Source organism: Anthonomus grandis, chromosome 6 (genome assembly GCF_022605725.1).
Source record: "Anthonomus grandis grandis chromosome 6, icAntGran1.3, whole genome shotgun sequence".
In the NCBI taxonomy this organism is placed as follows: Eukaryota; Metazoa; Arthropoda; class Insecta; order Coleoptera; family Curculionidae; genus Anthonomus; species Anthonomus grandis.
In genome coordinates, this window is record NC_065551.1 from 19,419,239 (window position 1) to 19,440,882 (window position 21,644).

Below are 21,644 nucleotides of genomic sequence, written 5' to 3' on the forward strand. Positions count from 1 at the left end.
TGATTATCTTGTTAAACTTTTATAATTGGGTTTTTATATCATATTAATAGTTATTTGTTCTAATTTTTTGGATAACTTTTGAGATTGTGAGTTTACTTTTTTTCTTTTCTTTTCATTCTTTTAGGTTTGTTTTGTGTTTTTTTAAACTATATTTTTTATTGTTTTGCAACTGTTTCCTGTTATTGGGCAGGTTGCCTGTTGGAAATAAATGCTTATTATTATTACACATTACTTTATATATACTTTTTACTTTTTTTTTAAGCTTTGTAAATAAGAGCGTTTAGATCTATATACAATAAAGCATTTTTTGATTGATTGATTGATATTTTCAGTAAGGTAAAGTGAGTCTCTTATTATGAAACTTTTATTAAGGTAATATTTGGTATATTAACTTCTTTTGACGAGTTCTACAAGGTGTTAATATAAATTACTCAATTTTGAAAATACCCTGTATCCTATATATTACATTATAACTTTATTTTAAGCAAAAAAAATGTATATTTTTAATAAAAAAAACCATAATCAGAAAAAATAGTTTAATTCCCTTTAAACCCTGATATCAAATAAAATATAAAATTTGTTCCTCTGCCAAAAACCAATGGACATGCATAAACACAATTTTTGGACCTGCGTGACTTCGCTCACAAAATTCGTTGCCGTTTCCCATAGTTCGCATCTTTAGAAACGCTCCTAATTCGCATCTCGATTATCCGACTTTAAATGGAATGATGAAGAAATTTTTAGTTTTAGCGTTAATTTTTGTAATTAATCGTGTTGATGGTTTTGGTGCGGATCCGAAAAAAATTGATAACACTATTAGAAGTTTGCATGGCGAAACTGTTGAGCTGTAAGTACCAAATAAGAAATTTTTGTTTTTAAAAAATAAAAAGGAGATTTACTTATAGTTTTCTTTTTAAGTTTTTATATGATTCACACCACAATATGACACATAAGTAAAATCTTTATTATTTTTCTTTTTTTGCTAAATTGTCTAAGAACTATCTTTCTGCGATATTTTAATCGATTTTTTCGAATTCGTTTTTGACTTTTATTATCAAAAAATCATATATTTTATAATACCTATTGAATTAAGCATGTTTATCAAATAAATATACGAAATTACTTCGTAAAATCCGAACTTTTTTTTGTTTACTCGAAATGTGCCCAAAAATTTTGGCTGCTGGAAGGAGAAGACGGCGCCAGATCGTCTCAAACCTATTGATTTTCGTTGTTACATCCCAGCGAGATAATTTTATTTAGGGCAACTTTATGTATCTAGGAAAATTAGGGAGAATTAAGAAGAAATTACTCTTGCTAGTTGCTTTAACATTCTTTTAGTTTAATATTTATATATTACATAAAGACTGATCGATTCATACAATAGAAAACCTTAAAAAAATATTTTTTTTTATGTTACTCATTTGTAACTTTTTCTAATTCATTTTTAAAATGCCTAAAATGGGACGTTTTGTTCTTGGGAGCGACTATCATCAACTTTATCCTTCTTATATTCTATTAAAGGCATCTTTTTTTAAATTTTAGGTATTTTGGTAAAAAAATTATTAGAAAAAATAAACTCATTAAAATATAAGTTTTGATCATTATCGCACCATAACTTAAAAAATTAATTAATGTTTCTAACAATAATAAATAAGTTATTGTATTATTGTTTAATTTTTTTGAATTTAAAACTGTTTTTAATTAAATTTTATCCCTTAAATATTTTATTTCTAATTACTAATGTTTTAAGAATTTATTTTTTATATATCTTTTAATTAAATATTTCATTTTAATAGTTCAAAGACACTTTTTAAAATTGACGTCTTTTAATAGATAATTGTTTCCAACGTTTGTTAAAAAAACAAAAGTGTTGTTTGCTTTATTTTCCTACTTGTAAATTACTTTTAAATTTTATTGCTAAGGAAGCTATTCATTATTGCTGTAAAGTCATGAATTTATGTTAAAAGTGAAGCTATTTCTTAAAATTTCTGGAATTTTTAAAATTAATAAATATACTTTTTAAAATATTCAGGCACTCACAGTAAACATTACTATTTCACTCCTTTAAGGATGAGTTTTTCTAAATTTTTATCAGTAAATGTAAATTTTTCAGTTTCTTTCGGGCACTACTATAAAAATGTCTTAAAATTTATTGTGAAAGATTCTTGTGTCGAAAAAAAGTCAAATACCCAGAAAGTATAAAAGAGTACTCCGAAAATGTCCATCTTCTTCCCAGTTGAGCACCCTCAGGGTTTGAAGGTCCTTGCTGATATTATCCTGCCATCGAAGTTTTGGACGCCCAAGTATCTTCTCAGGCCGTTTTAATTAACCTTGAGCTATTGGGATTCCTCTGGATATACTGTTTTACTTGATTTCTTGTACTATACTTGGGCTATTATACATACAGTTTATACAGTGTGGCCCAACTTGGGTGTACATGTATCTTGGAAACTATAAGAGATAGAAAATTGGTTAAATGGGGAAAGTTGTTTTTTATTTTATCTTTTTCCGATTTTGAAATATTTGGGAAAAATCAAAAAGTTGCATTTTTGAAAAAGGGCTGTATTTTTTTTATTTCAACGCAATAAAATAAAATAAAATCTGTAAAAACATTATTAGGACAACTTTTTAAGGAAAACGCATATCTGAATTCAGTTTCTGTTTTCGACGTTTCGGTTCTGAGATTTTATTCTCAACTTCTTTTTTTCATATGACGGCCATTTTGTTTTTTTGCTAAATTAAAAAGATCTTTTTTGTCCCCTTTGACAGCCATTTTTGTTAAAACATTTTTCACATTTCTTTAAAACAATTCTAGTAACCTTGCGCAGGGTGTTTTTATTTATATTACTTAAGACATTCTGAATCCTGTCCTCTAGTTGTTCGAGAGCCGCAGGAGGTTTAAACTCGTAAACTTTATTTTTAACATATCCCCAAAGATTCCAGGGGTGTAATATCTGGAGACCAAGCTGGCCAATTTACAGCACCGTGGTTCGCGACAAGTTTATTGTTAAAACCTTAGAACATTGAAAGGCTTTGCTGGTATAGTTAGTTCGAATTCGAAAAAAAAAATTTACTGAAAAAAATCCAAACGGCGGGGTATACCCGAAAAATGAAAAAACCCAAACTTTGAAGGCCGATATCTTGGCTTCTATGAGACCATCTGCAAGGTCGTAGCTTTAATAATAGCCGAGATATGGCATTTTTGATACCCATTTTTGGCCTCAAAAACGAGGTCGAAAAAATACTCGATTTCTTAGTTCTGCTCGGATTTCCTTATAACCCGGTATTTTCGTGATCTACTTAATGAGAACAATCCGCTGGTATAGTTAGTTCGAATTCGAAAAAAAAAAATTTCTGAAAAAAATCCAAACGGGGGGTATACCCGAAAAATGAAAAAACCCAAATTTTGAAGGCCGATATCTCGGCTTCTATGGGAGCTATCGGGAAAATTCCAACGGTTTGGTCTTAGTTTCGTCTATCTGAAACCAACGAGACCATCTGCAAGGTCGTAGCTTTTATGATAGCCGAGATATGGCATTTTTGATACCCATTTTTGGCCTCAAAAACGAGGTCGAAAAAATACTCGATTTCTTAGTTCTGCTCGGATTCTCTTATAACCCGGTATTTTCGTGATCTACTTGATGAGAACACCCCATCCTGTTGAAACCATACATCACTCCGTATTTGTTCTTCAGTTATTATAGCTCTCACGGTAGGTAATATCTGCTCTTCCAAAAGATTTAAATATCTTTGACTTATCAGTGTTTGGTTATAAATAAAGGGTCCAATAAGGTGATTATCTAAAAACAATTATAGCATTTTACTTCAAAATAATTTTGTGGAGTGGGAATTAACTTACCGTACATACCACACCATACATTAAATCCAAATCTTACTTGTAACCTACGTTCAGCCACTTCATGAGGATTCTCAGTAGCCCAAAAATAATGATTATGTTTGTTGAATACTCCGCATTTGCTTAAAAACGTCTCGTTGGTCCAAATAATTTTCCTTCTGAAATTAGGTATTTCTTGACATTGCCTTATAAACCAGTTTAAAAATTCTAATCGTCTTGGGTAGTCTGTGTCCTTGAACAAAAGTAGGCTTTTATGGACGATATTTTTTTAAGGACTCTTTGAATGGTAGTCCTTAGTATAGGTTTTTATATCAGTTGCAGCTTTTCAAGTCGATATTTTCGGGTTTGCACTAAAATGGTCTAAAAGATTGGTCTTGCAAGATTTCCATTCCTATTACATGTAATATAACATTCCAATATGTCAAATTTTTCTTCACTGGTATATCATGGCGATTTTTGGAAAATACAATTTTAAACAAAACTCACTAAATACAAACGAAAACAACTAGATATGAAAAAACTATTTAACACTAACAAGAACAAGAAATGAACAAGATAAAAAGTTAAATCAAATAAATAATATTTTGCAGAATTGTCAGTAAATGACCCTAAGTCATTTAACCATAATAACTGTTTATACGACAAATTGCCTCCATAGTAACGGCCTCCGCATTCATGGCCAACTCCGCGAAAAATGAACTTTTAAAAATACATTGAAATAAAAAAAATACAGCCCTTTTTCAAAAATGCAACTTTTTGATTTTTTTCAAATATTTCAAAATCGGAAAAAGATAAAATCGTTCTGAAATCGGCACATAATTGGTAACTAAATGCCCTGCAACGTTCCCCCATTTAACCAACTTTCCATTCTTATAGTTTCGAAGATACCCATACATGTAGACCCAATTTGGGCACACTGTATACCTCGTCGATCATGCGCATCCTATACCGGAATGTTTGTTGATCCCAGTCTGCTCCAAATATTTTTTTAAGAATCTTCCTTTCAAAACGATTCAGTAGTAACGTGTATTGGACGGCCATGGTGCATGTTTTGCTCGCATAAATTACAACTGGTCAGGATTCTTGATCAAAATAATTGCTATAGGTTGCTTTTTCCCATAACATCTAGATCTGCATACCTATGCTAGAATCATTCTGGATCCGCTATTGACGAAGATGCTCAACGCTACTGGATTCGTCTTATCACCTTCTCTAAGACTAGGTGAAATAAAGCTGGTGACAGTGCATTTCCTTGTTCAAGTCCAGTTGTTATATTTAACCTTCTAGTTTAATTGTAATCATTCTTATGTGTTTAATGAGGTCTCCAAGTGCTGACCATATCTTGCTCTGAAGATAAGCCTGTTTAAATCTTAAAATAGATTATATTAATCTCTACCCGATTTTTTGCGTTTTCTAGCAAATGTCTTAACGTAAATGACTCATCTGTTGTTGATTGTTTCCTTCTAAATCCACTTTAGTATTCTCCAATTATTTCTTCTGCATACGGTGTTATTCAGTTCCCAATAATGTTGGTCAGAACTTTATATGGCGTGTTAAAGAGTGTGATACTTCTATAGTTGTTGCATAACATTCTATTTCCCTCCTTATGTATTGATATAATAACTTTCTTCTCTCAAGTTACTTGAAATCGTTTCCTATTCCCGTTTCTATCTGACCCGATTTTATGGTATCTGCTAGTCTCTGCCTACCCTCCTTAGATATTCTTCTTTAGTTATTCTGTGGAAAAGTCATCCCACAATTATATAAATAAACTAACTCTTTCTGCTGCTTTATTATTCTCTAGGTTTTTGATGGCCCGAGCTGCTTCTTCTCTGGATGGTAATCTACCCAGGTTGATTTGGTCCGTCTTATAAAAGTTAATCTTTATTAAGTTTAAATCAAATTCCTTAAGCATTATAACTGCTCAAATTTTCTTTAGCTTAATAACTTATAAAATAATAAGTTTGTATTAAACATTTATTTAATTTATTTAGTCTAAAATAGTAAATTACAATACTAAATGATTTGAAATTTTTAACTCTTTAAATTTAAACTTTTTCAAAATGTTCTTTTTGTTCAGTCATTAGTCCTCGACTTGCATACGATAATTTAACCATTTTAAAGTCGATCCCTGTCATTATAAAAAGTTACTTTTTTTAGAGTCGACATGTGGTCTAACGAAATAGGCGAGAAACTCACTGAATTAAGCATGACAATGACTAGACCAGACAGAGTTAAAGAGGTGAAAATAATAAACTTTTATACAACCATGAAACCTGTCTTATAAACCATTTTTTTTCTGAAGAGTTTTAGACATTTGCACAAGCACCTTTACAAAATAGATGGGAGTTTGATGGTAGAAGACATTGCCAGAGACATTACAAGTTTCATGCAACTGAAAGTGGAAGCAGTACAAGTAAGATCTAAATTAGTCAGCTAATAAACAGCCTTTTGCATAAGAATATTTATTTTAAGAGAATAGCAGAATACGCAGAATTTTTGTCCTATCATCGAATAGATGATGCAGAGTACAAAAACGAGACGCGATATAAATATTTTTACTTTGACACGGATAATTTGCAATACACTGACGAGAACATTGCAAGATCAATGGAAATTTCAGAGGATGTGTTTACTGTAAGTAACAAATTGTGTAATTTTCACAAAAAAAATTTTTTTTTTTAGTTGGAATGCCATTGGTGGTGTACCCAAAAACACTTACCAGCCCTAAGTGATAATATTTTTACTCCAGATAAGCTTAAGGAATTATTTCATAAACGCGAAACTTACGAAAATGAAGAAATGTCTTGTGACTGTGATAATCTCAAGGATGCCTTGCGCACAAACGATAGCTATTTGGAATTGCCTTTGGCAGACGATCCACATTTTAATGTAAAAGTTAATTTTAATACGAGCGTGGTTAAAGTTGCTACTAATATATGGGAGAGAGGTAACCTTGGAAGAGCTTAATTTAGTATTTTTGCTTAAATTGTGATATTTTCAGATATGTCTGTTCTGGAAGGCATCCGCTGGTCTGAACCATTGGATCTGGTTTTTAAGAAAAATCTTATAAACGATTCTGAGCTCACTTGGCAATATTTTGCCAGCCCTAATGGGTTTATGAGGCATTATCCCGGTAAAGTTCTTCATAAAATAATATATCAGGAATATTTCAATATTAGACACTAATTATTATTATTTAATGTCTTTTGATGTTCTAGGACATTTCTGTCTTTTGAAAAAAACTATTGTGGTCAAAAGCCATATTCTTGTAATGTTTGAGTACTTAGTTAACATTTTTCTTATTTTAATTTAAAATAATTGAAAAAAATTAAATTATTAAAATGAAAAACTCATACAGCTTGCCTCTGTTCTAGTCATTGTGAAACAGTTGAGTGATTTGATTTAGCTTATTCGAAACAGTTAACATTTATTAAAAATAATTCGGAAAATATTTCTATAAAAAACAATTAAAATAATTGTATGTCCATCTATGTTGGACACATCATTATTTCTCTCCTACTCATTACCAGGCAGTTTAGTGACTTTATTATTCTTATTTTAATTTTTATATACCCTATAAAAGTTACTCAAGTAAAATAATGCCATACTTATTTCTTTTTAATACATTATTGATAACATAAGTTCGGCTCTGTCCTACTTATTAGTAGGCAGTTGAGTGATTTCAATTTTCTTATTCCAAGCAGTTAAAATATCTATTTTTTTAATTGGAATAACCAGACATAATTAAAATAATTATGTCTCTATCTTACACACTCAATTAATATGATAAGTTTGTCTTTGTCCTACTCATTCTCGGGCAGTTCAATTATTTTATTATTTTAGGCGTTTGAGTTTTTTTTTTAATTATTAAATAAAAATAGGTGCCTATAGCAATAATTATTCATTTAAAATAATGTTGTACCCATCTCTATCTATCACATTATTAACATAATAAGTTTATCTCTGTTCTACTCAGTATCAAGCAGTGATCACTATTTTGTTAAGTGTTCTTTTAATTAATTATTTTAGTCTTTATTATATTTTGACAACTGAGAGCTTAACTGAAATAACTAGTAGTGACAACTAAATACCTTAAATTAGAGATTAAGAAAAAGAAATAATAAATGACCAGATAAATTCTGGAGGTCTATCAGCTCTGGAGCTAAGAAAAAGAGGAATGGATGAGGGAAAGGTGTGAGGAACTGGAAAAACATGATAAAACAAATATGCGATAGGCACCATATAGACTGTTTGATGATAATCACCAACAAGCAAAAGACATCTTCAAGGAAATAGTAATATGGGAAAATTGCATCCCAGATTTATTTACCAATTTACAACGACAAGTGCCATCTACTAGCAATAATAACCACCATAATTAAATATGAACTTAAAAGTGCTATTAACTGACTGAAGAACAATAAGAACCCAGGACCAGACAATATTTATCCAGAAGTTATTAAGTTAATTGATGACGAAAACTTGACTTTTTTACTAAAGCCACTAAACCAAATATATAACTCTAGTAAAATTATAGAATGCCTAAAGTCCATATTAAACCTAGAAATTCTCAAAAAGCCGAATCTTCGTCAATCGTTATTCTGATGAGCAACGCTCTAAAGAAGCTTCTCACAATTATCCACAATCGAATCCGAGAGAGATGCAAATATGTGATCTCGAGAGTACAGTTTGAATTCAGGAGAGGCGTGAGCACTCGTGAAGCACTATTTAGCCTACAAATTCTGGCTCAGAAATGCATGAACTAGCAAAAGAGTACATATGCTTTGCTGACTTCGAAAAAGCATTTGACAGAGTTTCACGTACCCCTAAACTCCCTTGTCTGCGTGGGAATCGATGGAAGGGATATCCAATTAATAAGAAATCTTTATTAGCATCAAATAGCAAAAATAAGAACAGACAATACTACATCGGAAATAGAGATTTGTAAAGGAGTGCGACAGGGATGCATATCGTCATCGGTCCTTTTTAATCTTTTCTCGGAAAAGTATTTTAAGTCCGTATTAGAGAACATTTCAGATAAAATCAAAGTAAATGGAGAAACCGTCAAAAGCATAATATATGCTGATGATACGGTACTAATCGGCGACTCAGACGTTCGGCCTTGGAATATTATTTAGAGCGTCTAAAAATTATGCCCACACCATAGAATGAAGATCAAGATAGAATAAAGAACTGATAGAATGAAGAAAAGGAAGACAGTGGCAATTAGCAGAAACTCCGGATTATTGAAATTGACGGCGAAGTCCTAGAAATGGTAAATCATTTTAAAAATTCTGGATTGAAAGAGACATAAACCCCGATAATGAAATAAGAACTAGAATAAAGAATTAGAAACAAGAAAAGAACATAACAAGAAGAAACAAGAAATAAGAACTAGAATTAAACACGCCAAGGATTTATACGATATAAACGACCCCTTTCTCCAATTCATAATTCAGTAAGAGCCTGCGTCTGAGACTGGTGAGGTGTTTGTCTGGTAACGTCTGGTCAATCATGTTGTATGAGGTTGAAAGCGGGCATGAGGAATAGACTGAAGGCGTTTTAGCTCTGGTGCTACGTAGACGTATGATAAGGATTTCTTGGACGGAGAGAATTACGAACGATGAAGTACTTCAGAGAATAGGTGGTGAACGAAAGCTACTGCATATCATAAAAGTAAGGAAAACAGCATAATTAGCCTACCTATCTAAGCATGAAAAATACAAGTTACTCCAACTAATCATTGAGGGAAAGTTGAAAGGAAAAAGCAGTTTGGAAAAAGGGACTGTCCTGGATCCAAAAATCCAAAAACTGGAAAGGCCTTAACTTCAAGCAAGTCCTTAGAATCGCACAAGATAGACACCTATGTGCTAATATGATCGGCAACCTTCATTGAAGATGGTCCGGAAAGATGAAGATTTAATTTCCAGTAAAATCACCTAATTACTAAAATTAAAATTATTATTATTAAAATATTCATAATTAAGAGCGGAATAGTTAAAATAAATACATATTTTTGAATTATTTAAATTGGCTTCATCTTACTTTTTTTCTTTTAATTCAAAAACAATTGATATTTAAATAAATACCTCAAATTAAATTTAATGTTTTGTTGACAATTCTTTTAAGTTCTTTGAATGGCTTTATTTTACTTTTTTTTAATACTGGATGTAAGAAACTTAAAAAAATATATATGCAAGAATTATCAAAAAATATCTGAATCATATAATAAATATTTATGGAACATATATGGGATATCCAGAGACATTAATGTTAACATTGAAAGTAACATTTAAAAAAGTAGCTTTATTACTACAGTTGTTAACAAAACTTTGCTATGAGCTAAAATAATCCTGATGAAATACAAGTATCACAGAGTAAAGAAAGTCGTTCTTGAGACTTTAAAGACATAAAAAATTTAATTTATCAATTATTAGACACAAAATTATTATATAAAAGAGATCTAGGCTATACATTCCAGATAGATACATTCAAATGCTAGTCCAGGGTGTAACAAGATTTTGAAACCAACATTTTCTTTAAAGCTTTCTTAAATCTAACAGGACAGTCTATTGATCTAATTTCAAAAAGAAGGTGGTTAAAGATTTTCTTACCCATATAAATAAATGATTTTTTATTTGCTCACTGTGTGGTATGCGCAATCTGGAACTATAAGTGAGCCTAGTACCAAAAAGATTGTCTCTTATAATTTTGTTTTTATAATTTTTTTAATATAAATCCTGCATTCTGTAAGATATATAACAAACAAAATATTAAAATTTTATATTTGTTTGATATCAAGAGATTACGAGATCCTATTTTAGACAGAAAGATCATTGGTCGTTTTTAATACCTTTGTGAAAAGGTATTAAGCACAACACCTTAAGTGCTGCTCTTTTAAGACAGCCAGGAAATATATTTGTTCTCAAAGAATCATTTATAACATCTGCGAAAGCCTTTAGTGTATTTTTTGGCAATTACTAAAAGGATCCTTAAAGACCCATCCTGTGGAGTTGTTATTTTTTTAATGTATCCCTGACCTCCAAATAATTTCTTGGACTAGAGAAAATTGTATATTTAACAGTTAGGGTATTAATATAAGGCATTTAAGGCTTAACTACTGACAAATACGCCCGATGGATGATGAATTCCAAAACTTTAAACTGTTTTAGCTGTAAAATGGTCCCACGAACAGTATGACCAAACTTATGACTTCAGAACCAGATCCTGGTACACTGAAGCGATGACATCCCCAAAGGATATCATTATCTTAATAGACAGATCTGGTTCCATGAAAGGAATGAAAAAGAAACTCACGCACCACATTGTTAACGATATACTTGACACACTAAACGATAACGATTTTGTTAATATTTACACTTTTAACAACGTTACGTCACCGCTGGTTGATTGTTTCAACGACACCCTTGTTCAGGTACTTTTTTGATTTTTTCGTATATGTTTTCCAAAAAATTAAATTTGTAGGCTAACGAAGAAAACTTGAGACTGTTTCGGGAATATTTGCCTGTATATGATATAGAATATGCTGCCAATATAACTGCCGGACTCGAAAAAGCTTTTCAAATATTGTACTTTTTTAGGCAAAAAAAGCTCAGTAAGATTTCTTGGATTTTTGTGGAATTTGTTTTTTAGATCTTTTTTAGGTGCCAATTGTAATCAGGCTATAATGCTTATAACAGAAGGATTGGATTATCCGTATAGCTTAGAATTGTTTAATGACACTAATAGGTCCAAGGATTTTCCAGTCAGGATTTTCACTTATTCCTTAAGTAATGAAAAAGAGGATGAAAAGCATTTGGAGTTTATTGCTTGTACAAATATGGGTAATGTTGGTAATGAATTTGATGGTTTAAGCTTTCAAGATTTAAATCTCTTTTCAGGTTATTACGTAAATATCACTCAGCAAGGTGACATAAGGGAAAAAATCTTGCAATATCTCAGAGTAATGTCACGCCCTATTAACTACAACTATCAAAGACAAGAAAGGCAATCTCCCATATGGAGTTACTTATATGTTGACTTGGCTGACCGTAGATTGTCCAATTGGTTGTGGACGAAAGATGAAGGAATTAGGCAAAGAGACGTTTTTCTTGACCACGTGAAACGTAGAATCGAGAGGTTACAGCAAAAATACACCAGTTTGAATCATATGCTCCTCCAAGAGCACCACGTAAGTAGAAAAATACAAAAAGTATCTTTATAACATTCTTTTCTAAGGAATATGAAGACTATGAAATAAATAAAGTGTATGATTATATGACTACTGTCTCTTTACCGGTATATGGCAGAAGGCAGAATGAGGTGATTAGTCATGCAATTTTTTCTAAATTGACTCATTAAGTTGTGCTTTTTTTATAGTATAACTTGACTGGTGTAGCCGGTATTGACGTGCCGATAAAACTATTTAGAGCAAGAATTCCTCATGATAAAGTAAGCTCCTCACTTATAATTTTTCAACTTATTGAGATAAAAACTCTTTTAGATTGGAGTAAATGGTTATGCCTTTATAATAACTAATAATGGATATATTTTAATGCATCCGGAGCATATCACTGAGGTAAGCCCCACTTGGACGTAGTTTATAAGGACCATTTTTAATCATTTCATGAAGTTTGAGTATATTTTAAAACCGACATTCAACCGGGTGGATATTCTGGAAACGGAAATACTGGACGACAATAATGAACCGAGAATATTTGGAGACGATATTGTTAGTGTAGGGTGAAGAGATATTTTGAAATTTTTAGATTTTAAGAGTGAGTTTTTAGCTAAGAGACCACATGCTGAAGAAAACTGAGAAGAAGGTTACCTTAAAAATGAAATATACGTTAGATGATATGGTAAGTTAAGTATGACATGATATGGTAAGCATAATATAAATGGTTAATTACCAGAAAAGAATAATCCGAACCACTCGTCATTATTATTTTACGGAAATTGGCCCTTTTACTCTATGTATCGTTCTACCTGATGTTTATGGGCACGTAAAAGTGAATAGGTCGGCCACAAAAGCATCCCAAAAGGATCTGGAAACTGATTATATAGTGGAACCTAAGGATTGGACTATTCATCCTGATTGGTAAATCATTGTTCCTTACTTTTTATGCCCTATATTCTGAAAGGTCCATTTTCTTAGGATTTATTGCAAGAAGTGTAAGAACAAAAAAGAGCCTCTGGACAAATTAGCGCATGCGTATTACAATGAAAAACTTCGTAAGTAGTAAACAAAAATCGCATTTAAGTATATTTAATTTAGAACGACCTATCAGTAGTATCTTGCTAATTTAAAACTGTATAATAAGAATAAGTTTCAAAACATAACCTCCAAAAAAACTTAACAGTCCCGAAGTTACTTGGGTTTCCTCGTAGTGACGTCCCCTCGAAGTCGAAAGGCAGACGATGTAGAACGAAGGTTACCCGAGCTTAAGAAAATATCTAAAAATTAAAAGAGATTGTAGCCGTTTTTGTCTTTTTTGAAGTAGAATTGTAGAAATAAAGCTAATTAAATAATTTTTAGGGACACCGCTCTACGATGATCTTCTTCATGACTTAGAAAAAACTGCATGGTTCGATGATACTTCTGATATCAGTCAAAGGTAAAATTTTAAAAGCCCCATATACGTACAAATATTTATTCATATGTAACGAAAGGCAATAATAAAGCTAACATAAAGGAGTCCAAGCAACCCGCAATAATATACACTACATAAAGAATAGTTCATTTCGACTAATGCTATGTATGATCTTAGAACTTCAACTTCAACATGCATAAAAGCCACTTTTAACCACGGTTTTAATTTTTTCCGCCGGGATTTCAATAACAATATTAAGCACATTTCAAAAATAATGAAGCCAAAAAGATCCAAGCACTTTGGTTTTTTAAAGAATCTGAAATCTTTAAAAGAGTCTCAGTTATTCCACTAGGTCAATTTGGATTTACGAAGGAAAATTCCATGGCTCTTCAAGGAACCCATCGGAAAGGAGTCTTTCGGGACATTTTCTACAGGATGCGCAGCACAAGCAATTAAATAAATTACTACATCAAGCCAGCTTTCATCGGTGGCTTACTCCTCTAATAAAACGAAAAAGTTTTTCTTTAAATTTGTATATTCTATATGAATATATTAATTAATATAGTAAAATGCTTTCAACAGCTTATCACATTTGTTTTTGTTACGACTAGTTGACTGTATTAGTCAAATAGTCGTAATAATTTTTTCGTTAAATTCTTGAAATTTAGTTCCCTGACATCTCTGAGAGATATTATTTAGATTCCTTTGTCTCAGATTAGATTAACTTAATTTTTTAGCTAAAAACTCCTTCTTTTTACCTTCCATCCCTCCCGTTATCTTCTGAAAAAACTTTTTTAGGGAATATCCCTCTATATACTCCTTTTTTATAACATTTACATATTCATGATCCATGAAGTTAAAAGCTCTTGTCGGATGACCAACGAGTTTAAACTCGAAGAAAATGCAGAAGAATGAAGACAAAAAGTTTACCGAGCTAATTAATTCATAGTAGTTTACTCCTTCTCCATCAAAATCTTTTTTGGCTACTTTATAATAAGGACCAAGAAATGTTCTCCAAGAAGGAGTTTTCCTTTCTGTATCCCTCTTCAACAACTACAATCAAAAATTTTAACACTTTCTTACTTGCCTATACAAACTGGAGGAAATCCGCAAATTGTCGCTGATTAAGGGGAAACTACGTCTTAAAACAGGCATTTTTTAGTGGTCACCACTAAACAGGAGAGCGGGGAAACTAAGCAGGAGTTTATTATGTAGGGCATGCAACCATGAATACTAAAGAGTGCAAACTTTCCGACTGACCTGCTCTCTAATTAATACCATTCATATCTTGGTGACATTATCGCCCTCGTTGCAGCTAAAGATACAGATACAGATCCTACTCCATACTTCTCTTTAACATTTATTTATTTTATATAAATACCATAATTATTACAGTCAAATTTTTACTTGAAACTAATATTCTTCCATTTCCCAGCTTAATAAGTAAATACTTGGTACATCAAGTGTTCCTTTCTACCAGCTCTGGTTTGACTAGATGGAAAACATTCAATAATGGAATGTTCCAAAGTCCCAATGGCCAACCTGAGTTTGCGAGCAACCGATCAATCGATGAAGACTGGTATCAAAGGGCTGTAGAGGAAAATTTAAAAAATGAAGATATGTTCATATATTCAGTTCCGTTTGAGATATCTGGTATAAATGACTTTAAAATGGTTTAATCATGTATTGAAATAATTGTTTTAGTATATGAAAATAATACAATGATAAGAGGAACGAGAGCGATCTTTGTTGAAAGGGACAATATGAAGTTTCCTGTGGCAGTTGTTGGTTTAGAGTTTAATCATCAAGCTATGTACAGGTTGTACAACCAAATTACTACTAAAGTAAGTTTTTTTTTTTAAATTGAGCTTTAATGTGATAAATGCTGTTTTAGTCAATGGGGAAAAACAAGATCACTTGTGAATCGGATTACTTGAATTGCTTCATATTGGATAATAATGCATACATATTACTTAGTGACGAAATTGAATATACTGGTCGGTTCATTGGTGCTATACGTCCAGATATTATGTATTATTTGGTCAAGGAGAAGGTATTTGAGCCAACACGGTCAGTCAGTTATTATTTTTTATTATCATAAATTAATATTAAGTTTATTGGGTTAGAATGTTTGATTACCAAGCGACTTGCCAGTTTGAGCCACCAGAAGCTCCAGATCCAACAGATATGAGATGCTTTGTCAATAAAACCGCTGAAAAGTTTCGATCTGGTTCTCCAAGACATCCCAATTTCTATAAACTGGTAGTTTTTGTTTTAATAGTTTTGCCTATAGTGTATATATTTTAACTATTTCTAGATATTGCAAAATATTCTTAAGCTAGTTAGATGGCTAATGAATCTTATATATCTAAGCTATGATTACGCTTTATCACTATCACCTGATCAAATAGTCAAAGAAGAAACTATAACATTTGCAAGACTTAAGGTGAACAAAACCGTACCTACTCCATGTGATCGGGAAATGTGGCTATTCACACTTAAAGATCAATTCAGATCCACTTTTTATGAAAATACTGAAACTAAATTTGATTGTAATTGGTAAGTCATATCCGAGTAATTTGTAAGCGTTGATATAGAGTACATATTTTTTAAGGCCCTACGTGGTTAAGAAAATACCGAAAACAAATTTGTTATTTCTGGCACTTTTTGTAAAATGTCCGATGACCACCTCGAACTCATACTTGAATTCACCAGAACCGACCCCGATTTTATATTATCAAAGGAACAAAACTGTTTCTTTGCCTTGTTATATCGCTACTATGAACAACTATACTAGGGAGGCTTATATGAAATGCTATAAAAGGGATAGAAGGGTAAGAATCGAAGAAAAACATCCTCTACATCTTCTTTGGTAGATAATTTACAGTCACATGTATTATAAAATTGGTAGAGTTATTGAATGCCTACAAGATTCAAATTGTTTCTTTATGAGATACAATCGCTTCAATCTTCAGCATCAGATCCTTGCTGGAGGTTCTTAAGAGAACTTTTGATCTAATTAAGTTAAAAGATCATAAAATAAACTTTATTATATAAGTCATAGTCAACTCAAAAGGATTAATAATAAGCCGGTTTTCAGCCCAGAATTGGTAAGAACCACGGTTAGTCTTTTGGTTGACAACTTTGACATGAAAGTGTGACATATTGTTTTCTCATCACTTCAAAATTATGATCTAAGCAAACAGTCGCTGAAATGAATTCGTTATTAGCAATTAAAGAGTTGATGTTTGTTTTTTCTCTTTTCTACTTGACGAAAAAATTAAGTCGAATTTTTTCATCCTCCAGAGCTTGAGCTACCCTTTTTCACCTAAGGAACTATTGTGCTTTTATTGGATGCAAACTAAATAATGCTATACGTAAATTTGGGTGAACTAATAAACTCCTTATTGTCAGAATTAAAAAAATAGATAAAGATAACAATAATAAACTTTTCTTTACTTTATTATCTTAGTCATTTTAATGTCCTTAAGCTCAACTAATACCTCTTCGCCGTAATAATTTTTAGGCTAATTGGTATTTTATCTTTTCAATTTATAAAAGTCGCAAACCACACCACAATCCTCAATAAATTTTTAACAATCTAAACATAACCGTCTGGAATTCTGTATAACCGAAAGAATAACCCAATATATAGCCTGTCCAAGCGTTAGTTTGGTAAAAGTATATTCTGTGGCGCTGTCTTGTGTACATGGATGTTGTTCTTAAAACTTCATTATTCTTTTGGATGGAGTTTGAACAAAACCCACTTGCGGTTTTACGGTTTTACAAAAATATTGGGCCTAATACATTTTTGTATATTTTCGCAAATATATATAATTAGCCTGTCCAAGTGAAGGGTGGTTAAAACTAAAAGTAAATACCGCTTCATACAAGCGACATTTGGTGTTTAACCGCCAGTAACCCTGCTTAGGACGAAAGTTATAACACTTGGACCCGTCGATTTTTATTTTAAGTTGCGCATTATTTCACATAAATTTTTGTAGACAGGGTGGAACAAAAAAAAGATATGACGTCATCGGTCATTTTTTAAATGGAATGCTATATTTTTTATTGCATTTATGAAATATAGGCGAAATTCCAAGCAAGTTTCGTATAACACACCTTATCTCAAAACTCAACTGTTTCCGAAATATTTACATTTAAATAACAAGAAAACAAATAACTACGTCTATTTACAAATTAAGGTAAAATCGAGGATAAAAATAATGTTATAAACACTGTGAACTGTTTAATGCCAATTACCCAAATCATCCTATTTCTCAGTCAACAGTTGGTAGAATAGAGCACAAATTCATAACTTCAGATCATGTTAGGGATTTGCCAAGATCAGGTCGTCGAATCGAAAATTTCTGAAGAAACAAAATTAAACGTTTAGTTTTGCTCTCCGTCGAAAAAAATCCAAACAATGCAACTTCACAAATTTCAGTTGATAATAATATAGCCGGAACGTCAGTAAGACGCATCTTAAAAGTTAATGAATACCACCCTTATAAAATTAAAGTAATACACGAATTAAATGAGGATGATCCTGATCGAAGAAACCAATTTTGCGAGCAAATGATGAATATTTGCAATAATAACCGTCAGTTTGTGTTACGAGTTTTGTTTTCGGATGAATCAACTTTTTGTTTAAACGGTGTCGTAAATCGGCAAAATTGTCGGTACTGGTCAGTGTCAAATCCACACTGGGCAACTGAGGCTCATACACAGTACCGTAAATCTATTAATGTTTGGGCTGGTATCGTGGAAAATAAAGTAATAGGGCCATACTTTTTCGAAGAAAACTTAACAGGACAACGCTATTTGAATTTTCTTCAAGAAGATCTTATCCCTGCTTTGGCTGCCCTATACCCAGACGAACAAGACCCTGCTGTCCCGACAGATAATTTGTGGTTTCAGCAAGACGGCGCACCGCCACATTTCTTTCGAGATGTCCGTAATTACTTGGATACAGTATTCCCAGGAAGTTGGATAGGGCGAAGAGGGCCAATAGAGTGGCCGGCCAGGTCGCCAGACCTAAATCTCTGCGACTATTTTCTATGGGGGTACCTGAAAAGTAAAGTTTATATTGAGAAGCCAAACACCGTAGAAGATTTGAAAAATAGAATTAGGTATGAAATTTAACGTATATCACCCGAAATAATTGATAATGTTTTAACTGAGTTTGTAAACCGTCTTGCTTTCTGCCAAGAAGTAAAAGGGGATCAGTTTGAACACTTGATACATTAATAAGAGTTTTCACAGTTTATAACATTTTATCCTCCATTTTATCTATTATTATTATTAAGAAATATTTTTATAAATATTTCTGAAACAGTTGAGTTTTGAGATAAGGTGTGTTATACCAAACTTACTTGGAATTTCGCCTATATTTCAATAATGCAATAAAAGATAAAGCATTCTATTTAAAAAAATTACCGATGACGTCATATCTTTTTTTTTTGTTCCACCCTGTATACAAAAATTTATGTGAAATAATGCGCAACTTAAAACGAAAATCGACGGGTCCAAGTGTTTTCTCAAAAAATCATGTCTCTAATTTTTATCGAATTTATGCGGAACTTTAGGCGGTCACTGTATGTAAACAAATAACCGATCCACCGCAATATAAAAACGTCCCATCTAAGCGATAGCCTTAACCGTGACGTCATTTGACATTTTTGACAGTAACCGTTGGCTCTTACCAGAATAACGCTTGGACAGGCTAAATATTATAGTAGTTTTTGTTAGAGAGGCAATTAGCCTGTCTAAGCGAGTGGTGGTTAAAACCAAAAGTAAATACCGCCTCATACAAGCGCTATTTGGTATTTACCGAGAGACATCAAATGACGTCATCGGTTTAACCGCCAGTAACTCTGCTAAGGCCCGGAACGTCCAATTTGGAGCATTCAAAGCAAATTTTTGAGATTAAATTAATATTTAGTATATCATTTTGATATTTTTTATTTATGTAAATACAGCCGCCTTTCAATAATTATTATGTTTGGTGAGGTGCTAATTTATTAGTTATTAGGTACCCTAGGTTTAGTTTACAAACCATAAATATAAAAATGGATCCTATTTGGGAAGATATTACGGATGACGCAAATTTTCTGGAATTAGTAAATAAAATTGTACACCCTAGGTCATCACAGGTGTACAGGGATAGACCGGATCATTTGAACATTGGGGATGATAAAGAATTTAAGGCTAAATTTAGGTTGGAAAAGCAAGCTGATAGAATTTCTGAACAAATTTCATCTGTTACGGACAAGTATGATGATTTGTATTAGTTCAATTACACTATTTATAGACTTTAAAAATACTTTTAGATAGAATATCGTCAGCATTTTTGCTTTCAATCTGAATGACAATTGATTCTAAAAATTTTACAATATTTAAGATTATAAATGATTTAAAACAAGTTAAAAAAACCTGCAGTAGCATCAATGTCACGATGATGTTAGTCCTGTAAGTTGGCCCCTTAATATTTCATAGATATCACTCTCGCTTGCAGTTATTGATATACGGTTACAAACGGTTTGGCAAACAGCAAGGCAGCATAAAACACTTTTAAACAAACAACACTTCGAAATTTACGGTATTTTTTGTGTTCAAAAAATACTTATAATCGGCAACAGACAAAAAACAAATAAATTAATTTTAATGAATAGGAAACTTCTTTTTTATGTGGCCACTGCAGACTTTAAATAGAACCTAGTTTAACTAAACTTGTACTGGAACAACACACGAACCTCTGAACTACGTTCAACGAAAAACTGTAGTTTACTAGAACTTAAGTTGAACCACTGCTTGTACAAGCGGGCCTTAGGAGGAAAGTTATAGCGGTTGACAGCTGACAAATCGAAAAAAATCGAAAACGGATTGTATAAACAAACAAAAACTACTATAATATTATATATATTTGCCAAAATATACAAAAATGTATTAGACCCAATATTTTTTAAGAACTGTAAAACCACAAGTGGGTTTTGTTCAAACTCTATCCAAAAGAATAATGAAGTTTTAAGAACAACGTTCATATACACAATACAGCGCCACAGAATATACATGTAAACAAATAACCGATCGACCGCAATATTAAAACATCCCCATCTAAGCGATAGCCTTAACCGTGACGTCATTTGACAGTAACCGTTGGTTCTTACCAGACTAACGCTTGGACAGGCTACAATAGTAATAACTGGTAAATACCAAATGCCAATCAGCTGATTCGTGACGTCACGTTTTCCCCTACTTTGGTTAAAACCAGAGTAGCAGAAATGCATTGGTGAATACCGTTGATTGAGAATATGGGCAAATATTTAATCAACGTAAATACTAAGCGTAAGCATCATTCCACGCTGAAAATCGGCTATGATTATTAAGGCTGTGCACCTAATGTTATTGAACATATCGACGATATTAGATTTCTAGCAAACTTGCAATATACGACATTATCTAGAAGATTGCATCAAAATTATTACTATTGGAATGAATTTTTACAAGATATGGCCATTTAAAATTTACTTTACGTTAGCAAAGCCTTACTAGTGCAAATCCATTTTTTTTTGGTCGATTACTTTTGTTTTACTTAAGCTAGAATTAGAAAACAAGCTTTAAGGATAAGTAATAGTCAATTCGAGAGGATTGATAACTATTAAAGCTCTGAACCTTATGCGATTGAAGATATTAGATTCATGGTCAGTTTCACAGGTATCATAAATCAAAAATCTCTTATTACTGCTTTGGTCATTATTTTGCAGTCATAAGCATTATTATTAAATTTGAAAATAAGCTAATATCTAGCAGATTCTGTCAAGATTATAATTATTGAATTAACCTTTTATAAGATATAATCGTTTAAAATGTACCTTACATAAGCAGAAAGTTATTAGGTTAGTCTCCGAATTGTTAACTGATAACTTTTAAACTGAATAGGGTAGACTCATAAAATTAACTTTATTTTATAATAGACTTATTTTGTTTAAATTTTCCAGGAAGATCGACTAATTACAGCAGATAATCGAAGCTACTGCGGACACGTCTGGAACTAAATGGCTGTCATCTAAATAACTCAATTCTAATTAGTATTATATTGCTAAATATGTAATTTATTGAGCGTTAAATTGGTGCCTTTTATGAATAATTTATTTGTTTGTGATGAACAATCAAAAATTTACCAAAACAGT

General features: G+C 31.9%; 1 protein-coding gene across 2 annotated transcripts; it reads left to right on the forward strand.

The window, feature by feature from the left end:
- Positions 1–668: 668 nt before the first annotated feature.
- On the forward strand, positions 669–21,612 carry LOC126737908 (voltage-dependent calcium channel subunit alpha-2/delta-3-like). 2 transcript variants are annotated; one of them, XM_050442995.1, is made up of 25 exons: positions 669–847; positions 6,017–6,098; positions 6,162–6,272; positions 6,332–6,493; positions 6,542–6,806; positions 6,861–6,992; positions 11,032–11,294; positions 11,345–11,474; positions 11,524–11,703; positions 11,761–12,050; positions 12,098–12,181; positions 12,239–12,310; positions 12,363–12,437; positions 12,492–12,590; positions 12,649–12,720; positions 12,775–12,959; positions 13,017–13,093; positions 13,398–13,476; positions 14,888–15,105; positions 15,157–15,296; positions 15,347–15,522; positions 15,579–15,714; positions 15,770–16,011; positions 16,067–16,286; positions 21,453–21,612. In XM_050442995.1, exons 1-25 carry the CDS (start codon positions 726–728, stop codon positions 21,507–21,509), a joined length of 3,669 nt encoding a protein of 1,222 aa, XP_050298952.1. In that variant the 5' UTR covers positions 669–725; the 3' UTR covers positions 21,510–21,612. The 2 variants fall into 2 exon arrangements, with proteins under 2 accessions (XP_050298952.1, XP_050298951.1); XM_050442994.1 differs by having other exon boundaries at positions 12,492–12,596; positions 21,453–21,611.
- The last annotated feature ends 32 nt before the right edge of the window (positions 21,613–21,644 follow it).